Source organism: Pseudopipra pipra, chromosome 1, assembly GCF_036250125.1.
Source record: "Pseudopipra pipra isolate bDixPip1 chromosome 1, bDixPip1.hap1, whole genome shotgun sequence".
Taxonomy (NCBI): domain Eukaryota; kingdom Metazoa; phylum Chordata; class Aves; order Passeriformes; family Pipridae; genus Pseudopipra; species Pseudopipra pipra.
In genome coordinates, this window is record NC_087549.1 from 87,140,802 (window position 1) to 87,156,591 (window position 15,790).

At 59.8% G+C, this 15,790-nt stretch overlaps 3 protein-coding genes across 3 annotated transcripts; all 3 read right to left on the reverse strand.

Annotated features, from left to right (window-relative positions):
* Positions 1–1,170: 1,170 nt before the first annotated feature.
* Positions 1,171–3,252, reverse strand: LOC135418374 (nascent polypeptide-associated complex subunit alpha, muscle-specific form-like). Its single transcript, XM_064663682.1, has 2 exons — positions 2,639–3,252; positions 1,171–2,476 (listed from the first exon to the last, which is right to left on the reverse strand). The coding sequence occupies exons 1-2, from the start codon at positions 2,736–2,738 to the stop codon at positions 1,443–1,445; spliced, it is 1,134 nt and encodes a 377-aa protein (XP_064519752.1). The 5' UTR covers positions 2,739–3,252; the 3' UTR covers positions 1,171–1,442.
* Positions 3,253–6,094: 2,842 nt separating this feature from the next.
* On the reverse strand, positions 6,095–8,189 carry LOC135418383 (nascent polypeptide-associated complex subunit alpha, muscle-specific form-like). The gene is made up of 2 exons (XM_064663696.1): positions 7,563–8,189; positions 6,095–7,400 (listed from the first exon to the last, which is right to left on the reverse strand). The coding sequence occupies exons 1-2, from the start codon at positions 7,660–7,662 to the stop codon at positions 6,367–6,369; spliced, it is 1,134 nt and encodes a 377-aa protein (XP_064519766.1). The 5' UTR covers positions 7,663–8,189; the 3' UTR covers positions 6,095–6,366.
* Positions 8,190–11,017: 2,828 nt separating this feature from the next.
* LOC135418392 (nascent polypeptide-associated complex subunit alpha, muscle-specific form-like) lies at positions 11,018–12,871 on the reverse strand. The gene is made up of 2 exons (XM_064663703.1): positions 12,486–12,871; positions 11,018–12,323 (listed from the first exon to the last, which is right to left on the reverse strand). The coding sequence occupies exons 1-2, from the start codon at positions 12,583–12,585 to the stop codon at positions 11,290–11,292; spliced, it is 1,134 nt and encodes a 377-aa protein (XP_064519773.1). The 5' UTR covers positions 12,586–12,871; the 3' UTR covers positions 11,018–11,289.
* Positions 12,872–15,790: the final 2,919 nt, after the last annotated feature.

Sequence of the window (15,790 nt, forward strand, 5' to 3'; positions counted from 1 at the left end):
CCTCATCGGGACGTAATGGGGGGCACAGAGTAGGCGTGTCGGGAAGCCTGTGAGCCCAGAGTATCTCAGCCAGTGGAGAAACGGGCAGGGAGCAGCGCTGCGGGCAAAGGGGCTAAAAGGGGGCTGCGACCTGCACTGAGCTGAGCGACCTCACTGCGGTTTGTCCAGTGAAGTCTCCCTTTTATTGCAATGAAAGTTTATTTTTTTCGTCAGCTCCTCTATCTCCTGGCTATTTATGTGTTTCCCACTGGCTGGAATTTCAGACGACCACAATCCCATGGTCTCTACAGCCCCGGCTGTCCCGGACCTTCCCATCTCCAAGGAGGTCTTTGCTGTGTGTTCGTAAGAGGTGGAGCAGCACAGCATTCCTTTTGCTTGTCAGAGGCTCCAGCCCCCTGGGCCAGGAAGTTGCCGTCACCGCTTTCCGGGAACCTGCTGGACTGTTGGTGCTTGGCTGTGTTGCTTCTCCAGCTGCCGTCAGGGTAGTTGAAGTCTCCACGAGAACCAGGGACTGTGACTTGGAGGCTGCTTCAAGCTGCCTGTAGAGGTCTCCTCCACATCTTGCTCCTGCTCAGGGGGCCTGGAGCAAACCCCCACAGCAGTGTGCCCATTCCCAGCCTGCCCGCCCTTTGATCCTGACCCATCAACTCCTGAGTGGCTCGCCGTCCACCCCAAGACAGAGGTCGAGCCCTTCCGAGTGTCACCTCCCAGAGACCTACGGATGTCGTCTCCCTGGGCTCCTGTGAGGCCCTGGATGTGGTTGCCAGCGCATTCTTCCCTCTCCCTTATGGGCCCTGTCCAATGCAGCCCCAGGGCAGCCCGGAGGAGCCCTGTCTGGGGCTGTGGTGGGCTCACTGGGAGCAGCCTTCCAAAGCCCCAGAGCGGGAGGATGGTGCCCAGGCTGTGCTCAGGGCTGCTTTGGGCGTGGGGCCGTCTGCGCGAGTCCTGCACGGGACCCATGTGTCCTGGCTGCCACGCCAAAGGGCTGCTTCCCCAGGCGAAGGGGGCAGGGGAGTGACCCTGCGTGAGTGCCTGCACCTGTGTCAGTGACGCAGGCCCGGGGTGCCCTTTGGGTGCCCTTGGTGCCCTTTGGGCCTTGGTGGATCTGCTTGGTGCCATTTGCTGGTGCCACCCTGCACTCCCTCCCCATTCCATGCAGACACAGGCAGGTGTTGGAATAAAATCTTTTATTGCGTAACCAGAAGAAAACTGTTAACTATATCTACGTCTACATCTATCCCTACATCTTCCCTACATCTCTATCTACATCTTCCCCACATAAACACCCTCCCTCCCTCCCACTGGGATAGATCCCCAAACGATCTATCCCTCCCACTGGCATAGATCCCCAAACGATCTATGCCTCAACCTGGGATAGGTCCCCAAACGACCTATCCCTCAAAGTGGGATAGATCCCCAAACGATCTATCCCTTTAAGAGGCCTAAGCCAGTCTTTCTGCCCCAGCCCCGGCTGCGGGAGCCTTGATCTTGCTGGCAGCCCCCGGCTCAGAGCCCCTCTTCCTCTTTGTCCCCCGCCTTTCCAGCTTGGTGTCGTGTGGGGGGACGCTGCTCTGCGGTGGTGGCAGGTCTGTCCCCACGTGCTGCTGGGAGTCCTGAGGCTTCGTGCCGATGGCGTGGCCGTGCCCCGTGCTCAGGACGGCCTGGGAAGGCTTGGGGACGCTGCAGGCCTTTTGGGGCATCTTCTTGGGCGGGCAGAGCGAGGGGATCTTGTGCTGGGGGCTGGTGCCGCTGGTGCTGCTGGTGCCCCCACGGTCCGTGGGCACGGGGACGCTGCTGCCATGATCCTGGCTGGTCCCTGCAGCCCCCGGGGAGCAACCCAAGTGCCCCTGAGTCCCCTTCGGCAGGACCTTCCCACGCGGCAGAGCACGGCTGGCTGGAGTCACCCCCGGGTCCCTGATGGCTTGGACCTGGAGTGCGGCTGAGTGGCTGGCAGTGGTGGGCCTGGGCGGGGAGGTGTCCTCCTCCATGGCGACATCACTGGCCAGCGAGAGGTCGCAGCCTCGAGGGGTGTCCTCCTCCATGGCGACGTCGCTGGCCAGCGAGAGGTCGCAGCCGCGGGGGGTGTCCTCCTCCATGGAGACATCGGTGGCCAGCGAGAGGTCGCAGCCGCGGGGGGCGTCCTCCTCCATGGAGACGTCACTGGCCAGGCTGATGTTAAGTGCCGGGGTGACGTCCACATCCATGGGGGTGCTCCCGTCTGGGGGGCTGCCACTGCCCAGGGGTGTCCCGGAGGTGTTGGCGGAACTGGCAGGGCTGCCCTGGGTGTGCCGCGCTGGTGGGACCGGGGCCACTGCTCTCCCCTGATGGCCGTAGGGCTGCAGTTGGCCCCGGGGGGCACTTTGGTCTGCCCCAGCCAGGGGCTTCCCACTGCCCTGGGGCCCCCCCCGGGCAGTTGGTGGAAGAGCAACACCAGGGCTGCTTGCCAGTGGGGCTGGTGGAGGCAGGTTGGCTGAGCCTGTGAGAAAGAGCAAACCCCAGAAGTCACATCCCAAGCTGGGGGTGTCAGGCGCTGAGAGGACTGAGGAGGAGGAGGAGGAGGGCGAGGTGCAGGGGAGGAAGGGCTGTGAATGTCCCCACCGCGCACCGCGGGGCTTTCGGGGTCAGGGTCTGTCCTCACCTTTGGGGCCGGAGCTTTGGGGCGAGCGGAAGAGCTGCACGAGCCGGGTCAGGGCTGATCTCCAGCTCGCAGAGCGGCGCCACAGAGCTGACAGGGCCATGGTCAGTCAGACTCGGTGGCCGGTCGCTTCTGTTGACTGGACACAGGTCTGGATGCTCCTCTTGGAGCATCTCCAGGGATGGAATGTTGGGCCTCCCATTGTGTCATAGAGACAGCAGTAATGCTGGGGCTTCCCTTGTTCTGCCCCACCCCCAACAGCTTTGCCAGCTCTTCATGGGCAGAGGAAGGGTTAACCAAAGAGCTCGAATCACATAACATCCTGCCTTGGAAGGGACCCACAAGGGTCGCCCAGTCCAACTCCTGGCCCTGCGCAGGACAGCACAGCCATCCCACCATGTGCCTGAGAGCGTTGTCCAAAGGCTCCTTGAGCTCTGGCAGCCTTGGGGCCGTGACCACTGCCCTGGGCAGCCTGTTCCAGTGCCCGACCACCCTCCGGGGGAAGCACCTTTTCCTAATGTCCAACCTAAGCCTCCGCTGACCCAGCTCCGGCCATTGCCTCGGGTCCTGTCCCTGGTCCCACAGAGCAGAGATGGCCGCTGCCCCTTGGCAGGAAGCTGCAGCCCCCGATGAGATCTGACCTCAGTCTCCTCCGCTCCAGGCTCAACAGCCCCAGTGACCTCAGACCTCAAGTGCAAGGTCCTGCACCTGGGTCAGGGCTTGGCTGATGCCACCTGGCACAACATCAACTTGCAAATTTTGCAACACAACAGGGAGGACCAAGAAGGCTTTGGCTAAGAGAGACTATTTACAAGGGACTGGAGTGACAGACCCAGGGGCAATGGCTTCACACTGGCAGAGGGCAGGGTTAGATGGCATATCGGAAAGAAAGCCTTCCCTGGGAGAGTGGTGGGGCCCTGGCACAGGTTGTCCAGAGAAGCTGTGGCTGCCCCATCCCTGGAAGTGTTCAGGGCCAGGTTGGACGCGGCTTGGAGCAAGCTGGTCTAGCGGAAGGTGTCCCTGCCCGTGGCAGAGGGGTGGTTGGAAGCAGATGAGCTTTAGGGTCCCTTCCTTCCAACACGAACTGGTCTAGGAGTCTAGGAGTCTTGAAAAACAGGAGACTTCTGCAGAAGCCAGGAGGTGAATAAAAACATTTGCCACTTAAAGACAAAGTCTTGTTGCCAAGGGTCATCACCTGATTCTGGGGACTACTCTCATGACTTCTCACCACTGGAAGCTGACATTGCTGAAAGCGCTAGAAATTGACCTAAACCCAAACAATCCGACAAAAGCTCCCTGATGGAAGGATCCTGGAGCAAGCATATCATCCTGGAGGCGATGATAGGGCAATTTCTGCGCCTCTGCCGTAAACCTGTCAGTTCTGGCCCTACCCTGGAGAGTTTTTTTTCTGCTCTCCATTCCATGGGAAGACAAGTGTGGACAAGAAGAACAGGGTTCTGTCCGCTCAGGGTCAAAGGCGCTTTAGGTGTGTGCTGTGATCTGTTGGAGTTGAGCTCTTGTCTAGAAAACGAGGGCTTTCGGGACTGCTCGGCGTCTGGCTCCTCACGTGGAATCAGATGTTGCAAGCAGGCAAGGGTACGTCCAAGAGAGGTTCTGCCCACTTGAACTTCTGAACTTGTGGAGCTCTCCTGGCAGTTCTGGGCGTAGTGATTCCGTGGATGTCAATTGGCTGTTCTGGAGGAAAGCTGGGGATTAAAAGAAGTAGTGAGAGAACCAGACTGAAAATGGGTGAAAGTGTTGCAGAAAGTGAGGCTGGGCAGCAAGAGCTCAACAATAAGAACAAGGGTGTTTCCCATTCCCTGGCATTAGGAGAAGGACGAAGGGAAACAAGGAGCTCGGCCCCCGGCGAAAGACCCACCGGTGCAGTGTTTGAGGAGACAGGGTGTGCAGCAAATCAGGCGGTGAGCTTCGAGCAGTGAGGGAGGGGAAAATAGGATTTCAGGCAAGAAGGAAGAAGATCCCTGAAGAGGCTCAAGGCAGCTCTCCTCAGCTCCACGCTTCTAGTCTTACAGGCTGCCTTGCTTCCTCCTGCCGCCATCCCGAGCTCCACTCTTAGCACTAGGAAGGTGCTCTTGCAAAGGGTGCAGTGCAGTCACGGTTCGCAGTGAGAAGCAAGAAGTCACTGGTTGTTCAGTTGTCAGTTCCCAAGAGGTACCGTTTGCCCGGAGACAGGGGGCCCAGTCAGCAGCCCAGAAGGTCTCAGGTGGCCACGTCCTCCCTTTTGAAGCGGCCTCCATTTTGAAAAATGTCAGTGGCCTTCCGAGCCACCTCATCGGGACGTAATGGGGGGCACAGAGTAGGCGTGTCGGGAAGCCTGTGAGCCCAGAGTATCTCAGCCAGTGGAGAAACGGGCAGGGAGCAGCGCTGCGGGCAAAGGGGCTAAAAGGGGGCTGCGACCTGCACTGAGCTGAGCGACCTCACTGCGGTTTGTCCAGTGAAGTCTCCCTTTTATTGCAATGAAAGTTTATTTTTTTTCGTCAGCTCCTCTATCTCCTGGCTATTTATGTGTTTCCCACTGGCTGGAATTTCAGACGACGACAATCCCATGGTCTCTACAGCCCCGGCTGTCCCGGACCTTCCCATCTCCAAGGAGGTCTTTGCTGTGTGTTCGTAAGAGGTGGAGCAGCACAGCATTCCTTTTGCTTGTCAGAGGCTCCAGCCCCCTGGGCCAGGAAGTTGCCGTCACCGCTTTCCGGGAACCTGCTGGACTGTTGGTGCTTGGCTGTGTTGCTTCTCCAGCTGCCGTCAGGGTAGTTGAAGTCTCCACGAGAACCAGGGACTGTGACTTGGAGGCTGCTTCAAGCTGCCTGTAGAGGTCTCCTCCACATCTTGCTCCTGCTCAGGGGGCCTGGAGCAAACCCCCACAGCAGTGTGCCCATTCCCAGCCTGCCCGCCCTTTGATCCTGACCCATCAACTCCTGAGTGGCTCGCCGTCCACCCCAAGACAGAGGTCGAGCCCTTCCGAGTGTCACCTCCCAGAGATCTACGGATGTCGTCTCCCTGGGCCCCTGTGAGGCCCTGGATGTGGTTGCCAGCGCATTCTTCCCTCTCCCTTATGGGCCCTGTCCAATGCAGCCCCAGGGCAGCCCGGAGGAGCCCTGTCTGGGGCTGTGGTGGGGTCACTGGGAGCAGCCTTCCAAAGCCCCAGAGCGGGAGGATGGTGCCCAGGCTGTGCTCAGGGCTGCTTTGGGCGTGGGGCCGTCTGCGCGAGTCCTGCACGGGACCCATGTGTCCTGGCTGCCACGCCAAAGGGCTGCTTCCCCAGGCGAAGGGGGCAGGGGAGTGACCCTGCGTGAGTGCCTGCACCTGTGTCAGTGACGCAGGCCCGGGGTGCCCTTTGGGTGCCCTTGGTGCCCTTTGGGCCTTGGTGGATCTGCTTGGTGCCATTTGCTGGTGCCACCCTGCACTCCCTCCCCATTCCATGCAGACACAGGCAGGTGTTGGAATAAAATCTTTTATTGCGTAACCAGAAGAAAACTGTTAACTATATCTACGTCTACATCTATCCCTACATCTTCCCTACATCTCTATCTACATCTTCCCCACATAAACACCCTCCCTCCCTCCCACTGGGATAGATCCCCAAACGATCTATCCCTCCCACTGGCATAGATCCCCAAACGATCTATGCCTCAACCTGGGATAGGTCCCCAAACGACCTATCCCTCAAAGTGGGATAGATCCCCAAACGATCTATCCCTTTAAGAGGCCTAAGCCAGTCTTTCTGCCCCAGCCCCGGCTGCGGGAGCCTTGATCTTGCTGGCAGCCCCCGGCTCAGAGCCCCTCTTCCTCTTTGTCCCCCGCCTTTCCAGCTTGGTGTCGTGTGGGGGGACGCTGCTCTGCGGTGGTGGCAGGTCTGTCCCCACGTGCTGCTGGGAGTCCTGAGGCTTCGTGCCGATGGCGTGGCCGTGCCCCGTGCTCAGGACGGCCTGGGAAGGCTTGGGGACGCTGCAGGCCTTTTGGGGCATCTTCTTGGGCGGGCAGAGCGAGGGGATCTTGTGCTGGGGGCTGGTGCCACTGGTGCTGCTGGTGCCCCCACGGTCCGTGGGCACGGGGACACTGCTGCCATGATCCTGGCTGGTCCCTGCAGCCCCCGGGGAGCAACCCAAGTGCCCCTGAGTCCCCTTCGGCAGGACCTTCCCACGCGGCAGAGCACGGCTGGCTGGAGTCACCCCCGGGTCCCTGATGGCTTGGACCTGGAGTGCGGCTGAGTGGCTGGCAGTGGTGGGCCTGGGCGGGGAGGTGTCCTCCTCCATGGCGACATCACTGGCCAGCGAGAGGTCGCAGCCTCGAGGGGTGTCCTCCTCCATGGCGACGTCGCTGGCCAGCGAGAGGTCGCAGCCGCGGGGGGTGTCCTCCTCCATGGAGACATCGGTGGCCAGCGAGAGGTCGCAGCCGCGGGGGGCGTCCTCCTCCATGGAGACGTCACTGGCCAGGCTGATGTTAAGTGCCGGGGTGACGTCCACATCCATGGGGGTGCTCCCGTCTGGGGGGCTGCCACTGCCCAGGGGTGTGCCGGAGGTGTTGGCGGAACTGGCAGGGCTGCCCTGGGTGTGCCGCGCTGGTGGGACCGGGGCCACTGCTCTCCCCTGATGGCCGTAGGGCTGCAGTTGGCCCCGGGGGGCACTTTGGTCTGCCCCAGCCAGGGGCTTCCCACTGCCCTGGGGCCCCCCCCGGGCAGTTGGTGGAAGAGCAACACCAGGGCTGCTTGCCAGTGGGGCTGGTGGAGGCAGGTTGGCTGAGCCTGTGAGAAAGAGCAAACCCCAGAAGTCACATCCCAAGCTGGGGGTGTCAGGCGCTGAGAGGACTGAGGAGGAGGAGGAGGAGGGCGAGGTGCAGGGGAGGAAGGGCTGTGAATGTCCCCACCGCGCACCGCGGGGCTTTCGGGGTCAGGGTCTGTCCTCACCTTTGGGGCCGGAGCTTTGGGGCGAGCGGAAGAGCTGCACGAGCCGGGTCAGGGCTGATCTCCAGCTCGCAGAGCGGCGCCACAGAGCTGACAGGGCCATGGTCAGTCAGACTCGGTGGCCGGTCGCTTCTGTTGACTGGACACAGGTCTGGATGCTCCTCTTGGAGCATCTCCAGGGATGGAATGTTGGGCCTCCCATTGTGTCATAGAGACAGCAGTAATGCTGGGGCTTCCCTTGTTCTGCCCCACCCCCAACAGCTTTGCCAGCTCTTCATGGGCAGAGGAAGGGTTAACCAAAGAGCTCGAATCACATAACATCCTGCCTTGGAAGGGACCCACAAGGGTCGCCCAGTCCAACTCCTGGCCCTGCGCAGGACAGCACAGCCATCCCACCATGTGCCTGAGAGCGTTGTCCAAAGGCTCCTTGAGCTCTGGCAGCCTTGGGGCCGTGACCACTGCCCTGGGCAGCCTGTTCCAGTGCCCGACCACCCTCCGGGGGAAGCACCTTTTCCTAATGTCCAACCTAAGCCTCCGCTGACCCAGCTCCGGCCATTGCCTCGGGTCCTGTCCCTGGTCCCACAGAGCAGAGATGGCCGCTGCCCCTTGGCAGGAAGCTGCAGCCCCCGATGAGATCTGACCTCAGTCTCCTCCGCTCCAGGCTCAACAGCCCCAGTGACCTCAGACCTCAAGTGCAAGGTCCTGCACCTGGGTCAGGGCTTGGCTGATGCCACCTGGCACAACATCAACTTGCAAATTTTGCAACACAACAGGGAGGACCAAGAAGGCTTTGGCTAAGAGAGACTATTTACAAGGGACTGGAGTGACAGACCCAGGGGCAATGGCTTCACACTGGCAGAGGGCAGGGTTAGATGGCATATCGGAAAGAAAGCCTTCCCTGGGAGAGTGGTGGGGCCCTGGCACAGGTTGTCCAGAGAAGCTGTGGCTGCCCCATCCCTGGAAGTGTTCAGGGCCAGGTTGGACGCGGCTTGGAGCAAGCTGGTCTAGCGGAAGGTGTCCCTGCCCGTGGCAGAGGGGTGGTTGGAAGCAGATGAGCTTTAGGGTCCCTTCCTTCCAACACGAACTGGTCTAGGAGTCTAGGAGTCTTGAAAAACAGGAGACTTCTGCAGAAGCCAGGAGGTGAATAAAAACATTTGCCACTTAAAGACAAAGTCTTGTTGCCAAGGGTCATCACCTGATTCTGGGGACTACTCTCATGACTTCTCACCACTGGAAGCTGACATTGCTGAAAGCGCTAGAAATTGACCTAAACCCAAACAATCCGACAAAAGCTCCCTGATGGAAGGATCCTGGAGCAAGCATATCATCCTGGAGGCGATGATAGGGCAATTTCTGCGCCTCTGCCGTAAACCTGTCAGTTCTGGCCCTACCCTGGAGAGTTTTTTTTCTGCTCTCCATTCCATGGGAAGACAAGTGTGGACAAGAAGAACAGGGTTCTGTCCGCTCAGGGTCAAAGGCGCTTTAGGTGTGTGCTGTGATCTGTTGGAGTTGAGCTCTTGTCTAGAAAACGAGGGCTTTCGGGACTGCTCGGCGTCTGGCTCCTCACGTGGAATCAGATGTTGCAAGCAGGCAAGGGTACGTCCAAGAGAGGTTCTGCCCACTTGAACTTCTGAACTTGTGGAGCTCTCCTGGCAGTTCTGGGCGTAGTGATTCCGTGGATGTCAATTGGCTGTTCTGGAGGAAAGCTGGGGATTAAAAGAAGTAGTGAGAGAACCAGACTGAAAATGGGTGAAAGTGTTGCAGAAAGTGAGGCTGGGCAGCAAGAGCTCAACAATAAGAACAAGGGTGTTTCCCATTCCCTGGCATTAGGAGAAGGACGAAGGGAAACAAGGAGCTCGGCCCCCGGCGAAAGACCCACCGGTGCAGTGTTTGAGGAGACAGGGTGTGCAGCAAATCAGGCGGTGAGCTTCGAGCAGTGAGTGAGGGGAAAATAGGATTTCAGGCAAGAAGGAAGAAGATCCCTGAAGAGGCTCAAGGCAGCTCTCCTCAGCTCCACGCTTCTAGTCTTACAGGCTGCCTTGCTTCCTCCTACCACCATCCCGAGCTCCACTCTTAGCACTAGGAAGGTGCTCTTGCAAAGGGTGCAGTGCAGTCACGGTTCGCAGTGAGAAGCAAGAAGTCACTGGTTGTTCAGTTGTCAGTTCCCAAGAGGTGCCGTTTGCCCGGAGGCAGGGGGCCCAGTCAGCAGCCCAGAAGGTCTCAGGTGGCCACGTCCTCCCTTTTGAAGCGGCCTCCATTTTGAAAAATGTCAGTGGCCTTCCGAGCCACCTCATCGGGACGTAATGGGGGGCACAGAGTAGGCGTGTCGGGAAGCCTGTAAGCCCAGAGTATCTCAGCCAGTGGAGAAACGGGCAGGGAGCAGCGCTGCGGGCAAAGGGGCTAAAAGGGGGCTGTGACCTGCACTGAGCTGAGCGACCTCACTGCGGTTTGTCCAGTGAAGTCTCCCTTTTATTGCAATGAAAGTTTATTTTTTTCGTCAGCTCCTCTATCTCCTGGCTATTTATGTGTTTCCCACTGGCTGGAATTTCAGACGACGACAATCCCATGGTCTCTACAGCCCCGGCTGTCCCGGACCTTCCCATCTCCAAGGAGGTCTTTGCTGTGTGTTCGTAAGAGGTGGAGCAGCACAGCATTCCTTTTGCTTGTCAGAGGCTCCAGCCCCCTGGGCCAGGAAGTTGCCGTCACCGCTTTCCGGGAACCTGCTGGACTGTTGGTGCTTGGCTGTGTTGCTTCTCCAGCTGCCGTCAGGGTAGTTGAAGTCTCCACGAGAACCAGGGACTGTGACTTGGAGGCTGCTTCAAGCTGCCTGTAGAGGTCTCCTCCACATCTTGCTCCTGCTCAGGGGGCCTGGAGCAAACCCCCACAGCAGTGTGCCCATTCCCAGCCTGCCCGCCCTTTGATCCTGACCCATCAACTCCTGAGTGGCTCGCCGTCCACCCCAAGACAGAGGTCGAGCCCTTCCGAGTGTCACCTCCCAGAGATCTACGGATGTCGTCTCCCTGGGCCCCTGTGAGGCCCTGGATGTGGTTGCCAGCGCATTCTTCCCTCTCCCTTATGGGCCCTGTCCAATGCAGCCCCAGGGCAGCCCGGAGGAGCCCTGTCTGGGGCTGTGGTGGGGTCACTGGGAGCAGCCTTCCAAAGCCCCAGAGCGGGAGGATGGTGCCCAGGCTGTGCTCAGGGCTGCTTTGGGCGTGGGGCCGTCTGCGCGAGTCCTGCACGGGACCCATGTGTCCTGGCTGCCACGCCAAAGGGCTGCTTCCCCAGGCGAAGGGGGCAGGGGAGTGACCCTGCGTGAGTGCCTGCACCTGTGTCAGTGACGCAGGCCCGGGGTGCCCTTTGGGTGCCCTTGGTGCCCTTTGGGCCTTGGTGGATCTGCTTGGTGCCATTTGCTGGTGCCACCCTGCACTCCCTCCCCATTCCATGCAGACACAGGCAGGTGTTGGAATAAAATCTTTTATTGCGTAACCAGAAGAAAACTGTTAACTATATCTACGTCTACATCTATCCCTACATCTTCCCTACATCTCTATCTACATCTTCCCCACATAAACACCCTCCCTCCCTCCCACTGGGATAGATCCCCAAACGATCTATCCCTCCCACTGGCATAGATCCCCAAACGATCTATGCCTCAACCTGGGATAGGTCCCCAAACGACCTATCCCTCAAAGTGGGATAGATCCCCAAACGATCTATCCCTTTAAGAGGCCTAAGCCAGTCTTTCTGCCCCAGCCCCGGCTGCGGGAGCCTTGATCTTGCTGGCAGCCCCCGGCTCAGAGCCCCTCTTCCTCTTTGTCCCCCGCCTTTCCAGCTTGGTGTCGTGTGGGGGGACGCTGCTCTGCGGTGGTGGCAGGTCTGTCCCCACGTGCTGCTGGGAGTCCTGAGGCTTCGTGCCGATGGCGTGGCCGTGCCCCGTGCTCAGGACGGCCTGGGAAGGCTTGGGGACGCTGCAGGCCTTTTGGGGCATCTTCTTGGGCGGGCAGAGCGAGGGGATCTTGTGCTGGGGGCTGGTGCCGCTGGTGCTGCTGGTGCCCCCACGGTCCGTGGGCACGGGGACGCTGCTGCCATGATCCTGGCTGGTCCCTGCAGCCCCCGGGGAGCAACCCAAGTGCCCCTGAGTCCCCTTCGGCAGGACCTTCCCACGCGGCAGAGCACGGCTGGCTGGAGTCACCCCCGGGTCCCTGATGGCTTGGACCTGGAGTGCGGCTGAGTGGCTGGCAGTGGTGGGCCTGGGCGGGGAGGTGTCCTCCTCCATGGCGACATCACTGGCCAGCGAGAGGTCGCAGCCTCGAGGGGTGTCCTCCTCCATGGCGACGTCGCTGGCCAGCGAGAGGTCGCAGCCGCGGGGGGTGTCCTCCTCCATGGAGACATCGGTGGCCAGCGAGAGGTCGCAGCCGCGGGGGGCGTCCTCCTCCATGGAGACGTCACTGGCCAGGCTGATGTTAAGTGCCGGGGTGACGTCCACATCCATGGGGGTGCTCCCGTCTGGGGGGCTGCCACTGCCCAGGGGTGTGCCGGAGGTGTTGGCGGAACTGGCAGGGCTGCCCTGGGTGTGCCGCGCTGGTGGGACCGGGGCCACTGCTCTCCCCTGATGGCCGTAGGGCTGCAGTTGGCCCCGGGGGGCACTTTGGTCTGCCCCAGCCAGGGGCTTCCCACTGCCCTGGGGCCCCCCCCGGGCAGTTGGTGGAAGAGCAACACCAGGGCTGCTTGCCAGTGGGGCTGGTGGAGGCAGGTTGGCTGAGCCTGTGAGAAAGAGCAAACCCCAGAAGTCACATCCCAAGCTGGGGGTGTCAGGCGCTGAGAGGACTGAGGAGGAGGAGGAGGAGGGCGAGGTGCAGGGGAGGAAGGGCTGTGAATGTCCCCACCGCGCACCGCGGGGCTTTCGGGGTCAGGGTCTGTCCTCACCTTTGGGGCCGGAGCTTTGGGGCGAGCGGAAGAGCTGCACGAGCCGGGTCAGGGCTGATCTCCAGCTCGCAGAGCGGCGCCACAGAGCTGACAGGGCCATGGTCAGTCAGACTCGGTGGCCGGTCGCTTCTGTTGACTGGACACAGGTCTGGATGCTCCTCTTGGAGCATCTCCAGGGATGGAATGTTGGGCCTCCCATTGTGTCATAGAGACAGCAGTAATGCTGGGGCTTCCCTTGTTCTGCCCCACCCCCAACAGCTTTGCCAGCTCTTCATGGGCAGAGGAAGGGTTAACCAAAGAGCTCGAATCACATAACATCCTGCCTTGGAAGGGACCCACAAGGGTCGCCCAGTCCAACTCCTGGCCCTGCGCAGGACAGCACAGCCATCCCACCATGTGCCTGAGAGCATTGTCCAAAGGCTCCTTGAGCTCTGGCAGCCTTGGGGCCGTGACCACTGCCCTGGGCAGCCTGTTCCAGTGCCCGACCACCCTCCGGGGGAAGCACCTTTTCCTAATGTCCAACCTAAGCCTCCGCTGACCCAGCTCCAGCCATTGCCTCGGGTCCTGTCCCTGGTCCCACAGAGCAGAGATGGCCGCTGCCCCTTGGCAGGAAGCTGCAGCCCCCGATGAGATCTGACCTCAGTCTCCTCCGCTCCAGGCTCAACAGCCCCAGTGACCTCAGACCTCAAGTGCAAGGTCCTGCACCTGGGTCAGGGCTTGGCTGATGCCACCTGGCACAACATCAACTTGCAAATTTTGCAACACAACAGGGAGGACCAAGAAGGCTTTGGCTAAGAGAGACTATTTACAAGGGACTGGAGTGACAGACCCAGGGGCAATGGCTTCACACTGGCAGAGGGCAAGGTTAGATGGCATATCGGAAAGAAAGCCTTCCCTGGGAGAGTGGTGGGGCCCTGGCACAGGTTGTCCAGAGAAGCTGTGGCTGCCCCATCCCTGGAAGTGTTCAGGGCCAGGTTGGACGCGGCTTGGAGCAAGCTGGTCTAGCGGAAGGTGTCCCTGCCCGTGGCAGAGGGGTGGTTGGAAGCAGATGAGCTTTAGGGTCCCTTCCTTCCAACACGAACTGGTCTAGGAGTCTAGGAGTCTTGAAAAACAGGAGACTTCTGCAGAAGCCAGGAGGTGAATAAAAACATTTGCCACTTAAAGACAAAGTCTTGTTGCCAAGGGTCATCACCTGATTCTGGGGACTACTCTCATGACTTCTCACCACTGGAAGCTGACATTGCTGAAAGCGCTAGAAATTGACCTAAACCCAAACAATCCGACAAAAGCTCCCTGATGGAAGGATCCTGGAGCAAGCATATCATCCTGGAGGCGATGATAGGGCAATTTCTGCGCCTCTGCCGTAAACCTGTCAGTTCTGGCCCTACCCTGGAGAGTTTTTTTTCTGCTCTCCATTCCATGGGAAGACAAGTGTGGACAAGAAGAACAGGGTTCTGTCCGCTCAGGGTCAAAGGCGCTTTAGGTGTGTGCTGTGATCTGTTGGAGTTGAGCTCTTGTCTAGAAAACGAGGGCTTTCGGGACTGCTCGGCGTCTGGCTCCTCACGTGGAATCAGATGTTGCAAGCAGGCAAGGGTACGTCCAAGAGAGGTTCTGCCCACTTGAACTTCTGAACTTGTGGAGCTCTCCTGGCAGTTCTGGGCGTAGTGATTCCGTGGATGTCAATTGGCTGTTCTGGAGGAAAGCTGGGGATTAAAAGAAGTAGTGAGAGAACCAGACTGAAAATGGGTGAAAGTGTTGCAGAAAGTGAGGCTGGGCAGCAAGAGCTCAACAATAAGAACAAGGGTGTTTCCCATTCCCTGGCATTAGGAGAAGGACGAAGGGAAACAAGGAGCTCGGCCCCCGGCGAAAGACCCACCGGTGCAGTGTTTGAGGAGACAGGGTGTGCAGCAAATCAGGTGGTGGGCTTCGAGCAGTGAGGGAGGGGAAAATAGGATTTCAGGCAAGAAGGAAGAAGATCCCTGAAGAGGCTCAAGGCAGCTCTCCTCAGCTCCACGCTTCTAGTCTTACAGGCTGCCTTGCTTCCTCCTGCCACCATCCCGAGCTCCACTCTTAGCACTAGGAAGGTGCTCTTGCAAAGGGTGCAGTGCAGTCACGGTTCGCAGTGAGAAGCAAGAAGTCACTGGTTGTTCAGTTGTCAGTTCCCAAGAGGTACCGTTTGCCCGGAGACAGGGGGCCCAGTCAGCAGCCCAGAAGGTCTCAGGTGGCCACGTCCTCCCTTTTGAAGCGGCCTCCATTTTGAAAAATGTCAGTGGCCTTCCGAGCCACCTCATCGGGACGTAATGGGGGGCACAGAGTAGGCGTGTTGGGAAGCCTGTGAGCCCAGAGTATCTCAGCCAGTGGAGAAACGGGCAGGGAGCAGCGCTGCGGGCAAAGGGGCTAAAAGGGGGCTGCGACCTGCACTGAGCTGAGCGACCTCACTGCGGTTTGTCCAGTGAAGTCTCCCTTTTATTGCAATGAAAGTTTATTTTTTTTCGTCAGCTCCTCTATCTCCTGGCTATTTATGTGTTTCCCACTGGCTGGAATTTCAGACGACCACAATCCCATGGTCTCTACAGCCCCGGCTGTCCCGGACCTTCCCATCTCCAAGGAGGTCTTTGCTGTGTGTTCGTAAGAGGTGGAGCAGCACAGCATTCCTTTTGCTTGTCAGAGGCTCCAGCCCCCTGGGCCAGGAAGTTGCCGTCACCGCTTTCCGGGAACCTGCTGGACTGTTGGTGCTTGGCTGTGTTGCTTCTCCAGCTGCCGTCAGGGTAGTTGAAGTCTCCACGAGAACCAGGGACTGTGACTTGGAGGCTGCTTCAAGCTGCCTGTAGAGGTCTCCTCCACATCTTGCTCCTGCTCAGGGGGCCTGGAGCAAACCCCCACAGCAGTGTGCCCATTCCCAGCCTGCCCGCCCTTTGATCCTGACCCATCAACTCCTGAGTGGCTCGCCGTCCACCCCAAGACAGAGGTCGAGCCCTTCCGAGTGTCACCTCCCAGAGATCTACGGATGTCGTCTCCCTGGGCCCCTGTGAGGCCCTGGATGTGGTTGCCAGCGCATTCTTCCCTCTCCCTTATGGGCCCTGTCCAATGCAGCCCCAGGGCAGCCCGGAGGAGCCCTGTCTGGGGCTGTGGTGGGGTCACTGGGAGCAGCCTTCCAAAGCCCCAGAGCGGGAGGATGGTGCCCAGGCTGTGCTCAGGGCTGCTTTGGGCGTGGGGCCGTCTGCGCGAGTCCTGCACGGGACCCATGTGTCCTGGCTGCCACGCCAAAGGGCTGCTTCCCCAGGCGAAGGGGGCAGGGGAGTGAC

Excerpts from the sequence above, each read along its gene's own strand:
- LOC135418383 (XM_064663696.1), bottom strand. The coding sequence starts at position 7,662 with ATGGCCCTGTCAGCTCTGTGGCGCCGCTCTGCGAGCTGGAGATCAGCC. Across the intron at positions 7,401-7,562 it reads CCAAAGCTCCGGCCCCAAAG|GCTCAGCCAACCTGCCTCCA; the intron begins GTGAGGACAGAC and ends TCTTTCTCACAG.
- LOC135418374 (XM_064663682.1), bottom strand. The coding sequence starts at position 2,738 with ATGGCCCTGTCAGCTCTGTGGCGCCGCTCTGCGAGCTGGAGATCAGCC. Across the intron at positions 2,477-2,638 it reads CCAAAGCTCCGGCCCCAAAG|GCTCAGCCAACCTGCCTCCA; the intron begins GTGAGGACAGAC and ends TCTTTCTCACAG.
- LOC135418392 (XM_064663703.1), bottom strand. The coding sequence starts at position 12,585 with ATGGCCCTGTCAGCTCTGTGGCGCCGCTCTGCGAGCTGGAGATCAGCC. Across the intron at positions 12,324-12,485 it reads CCAAAGCTCCGGCCCCAAAG|GCTCAGCCAACCTGCCTCCA; the intron begins GTGAGGACAGAC and ends TCTTTCTCACAG.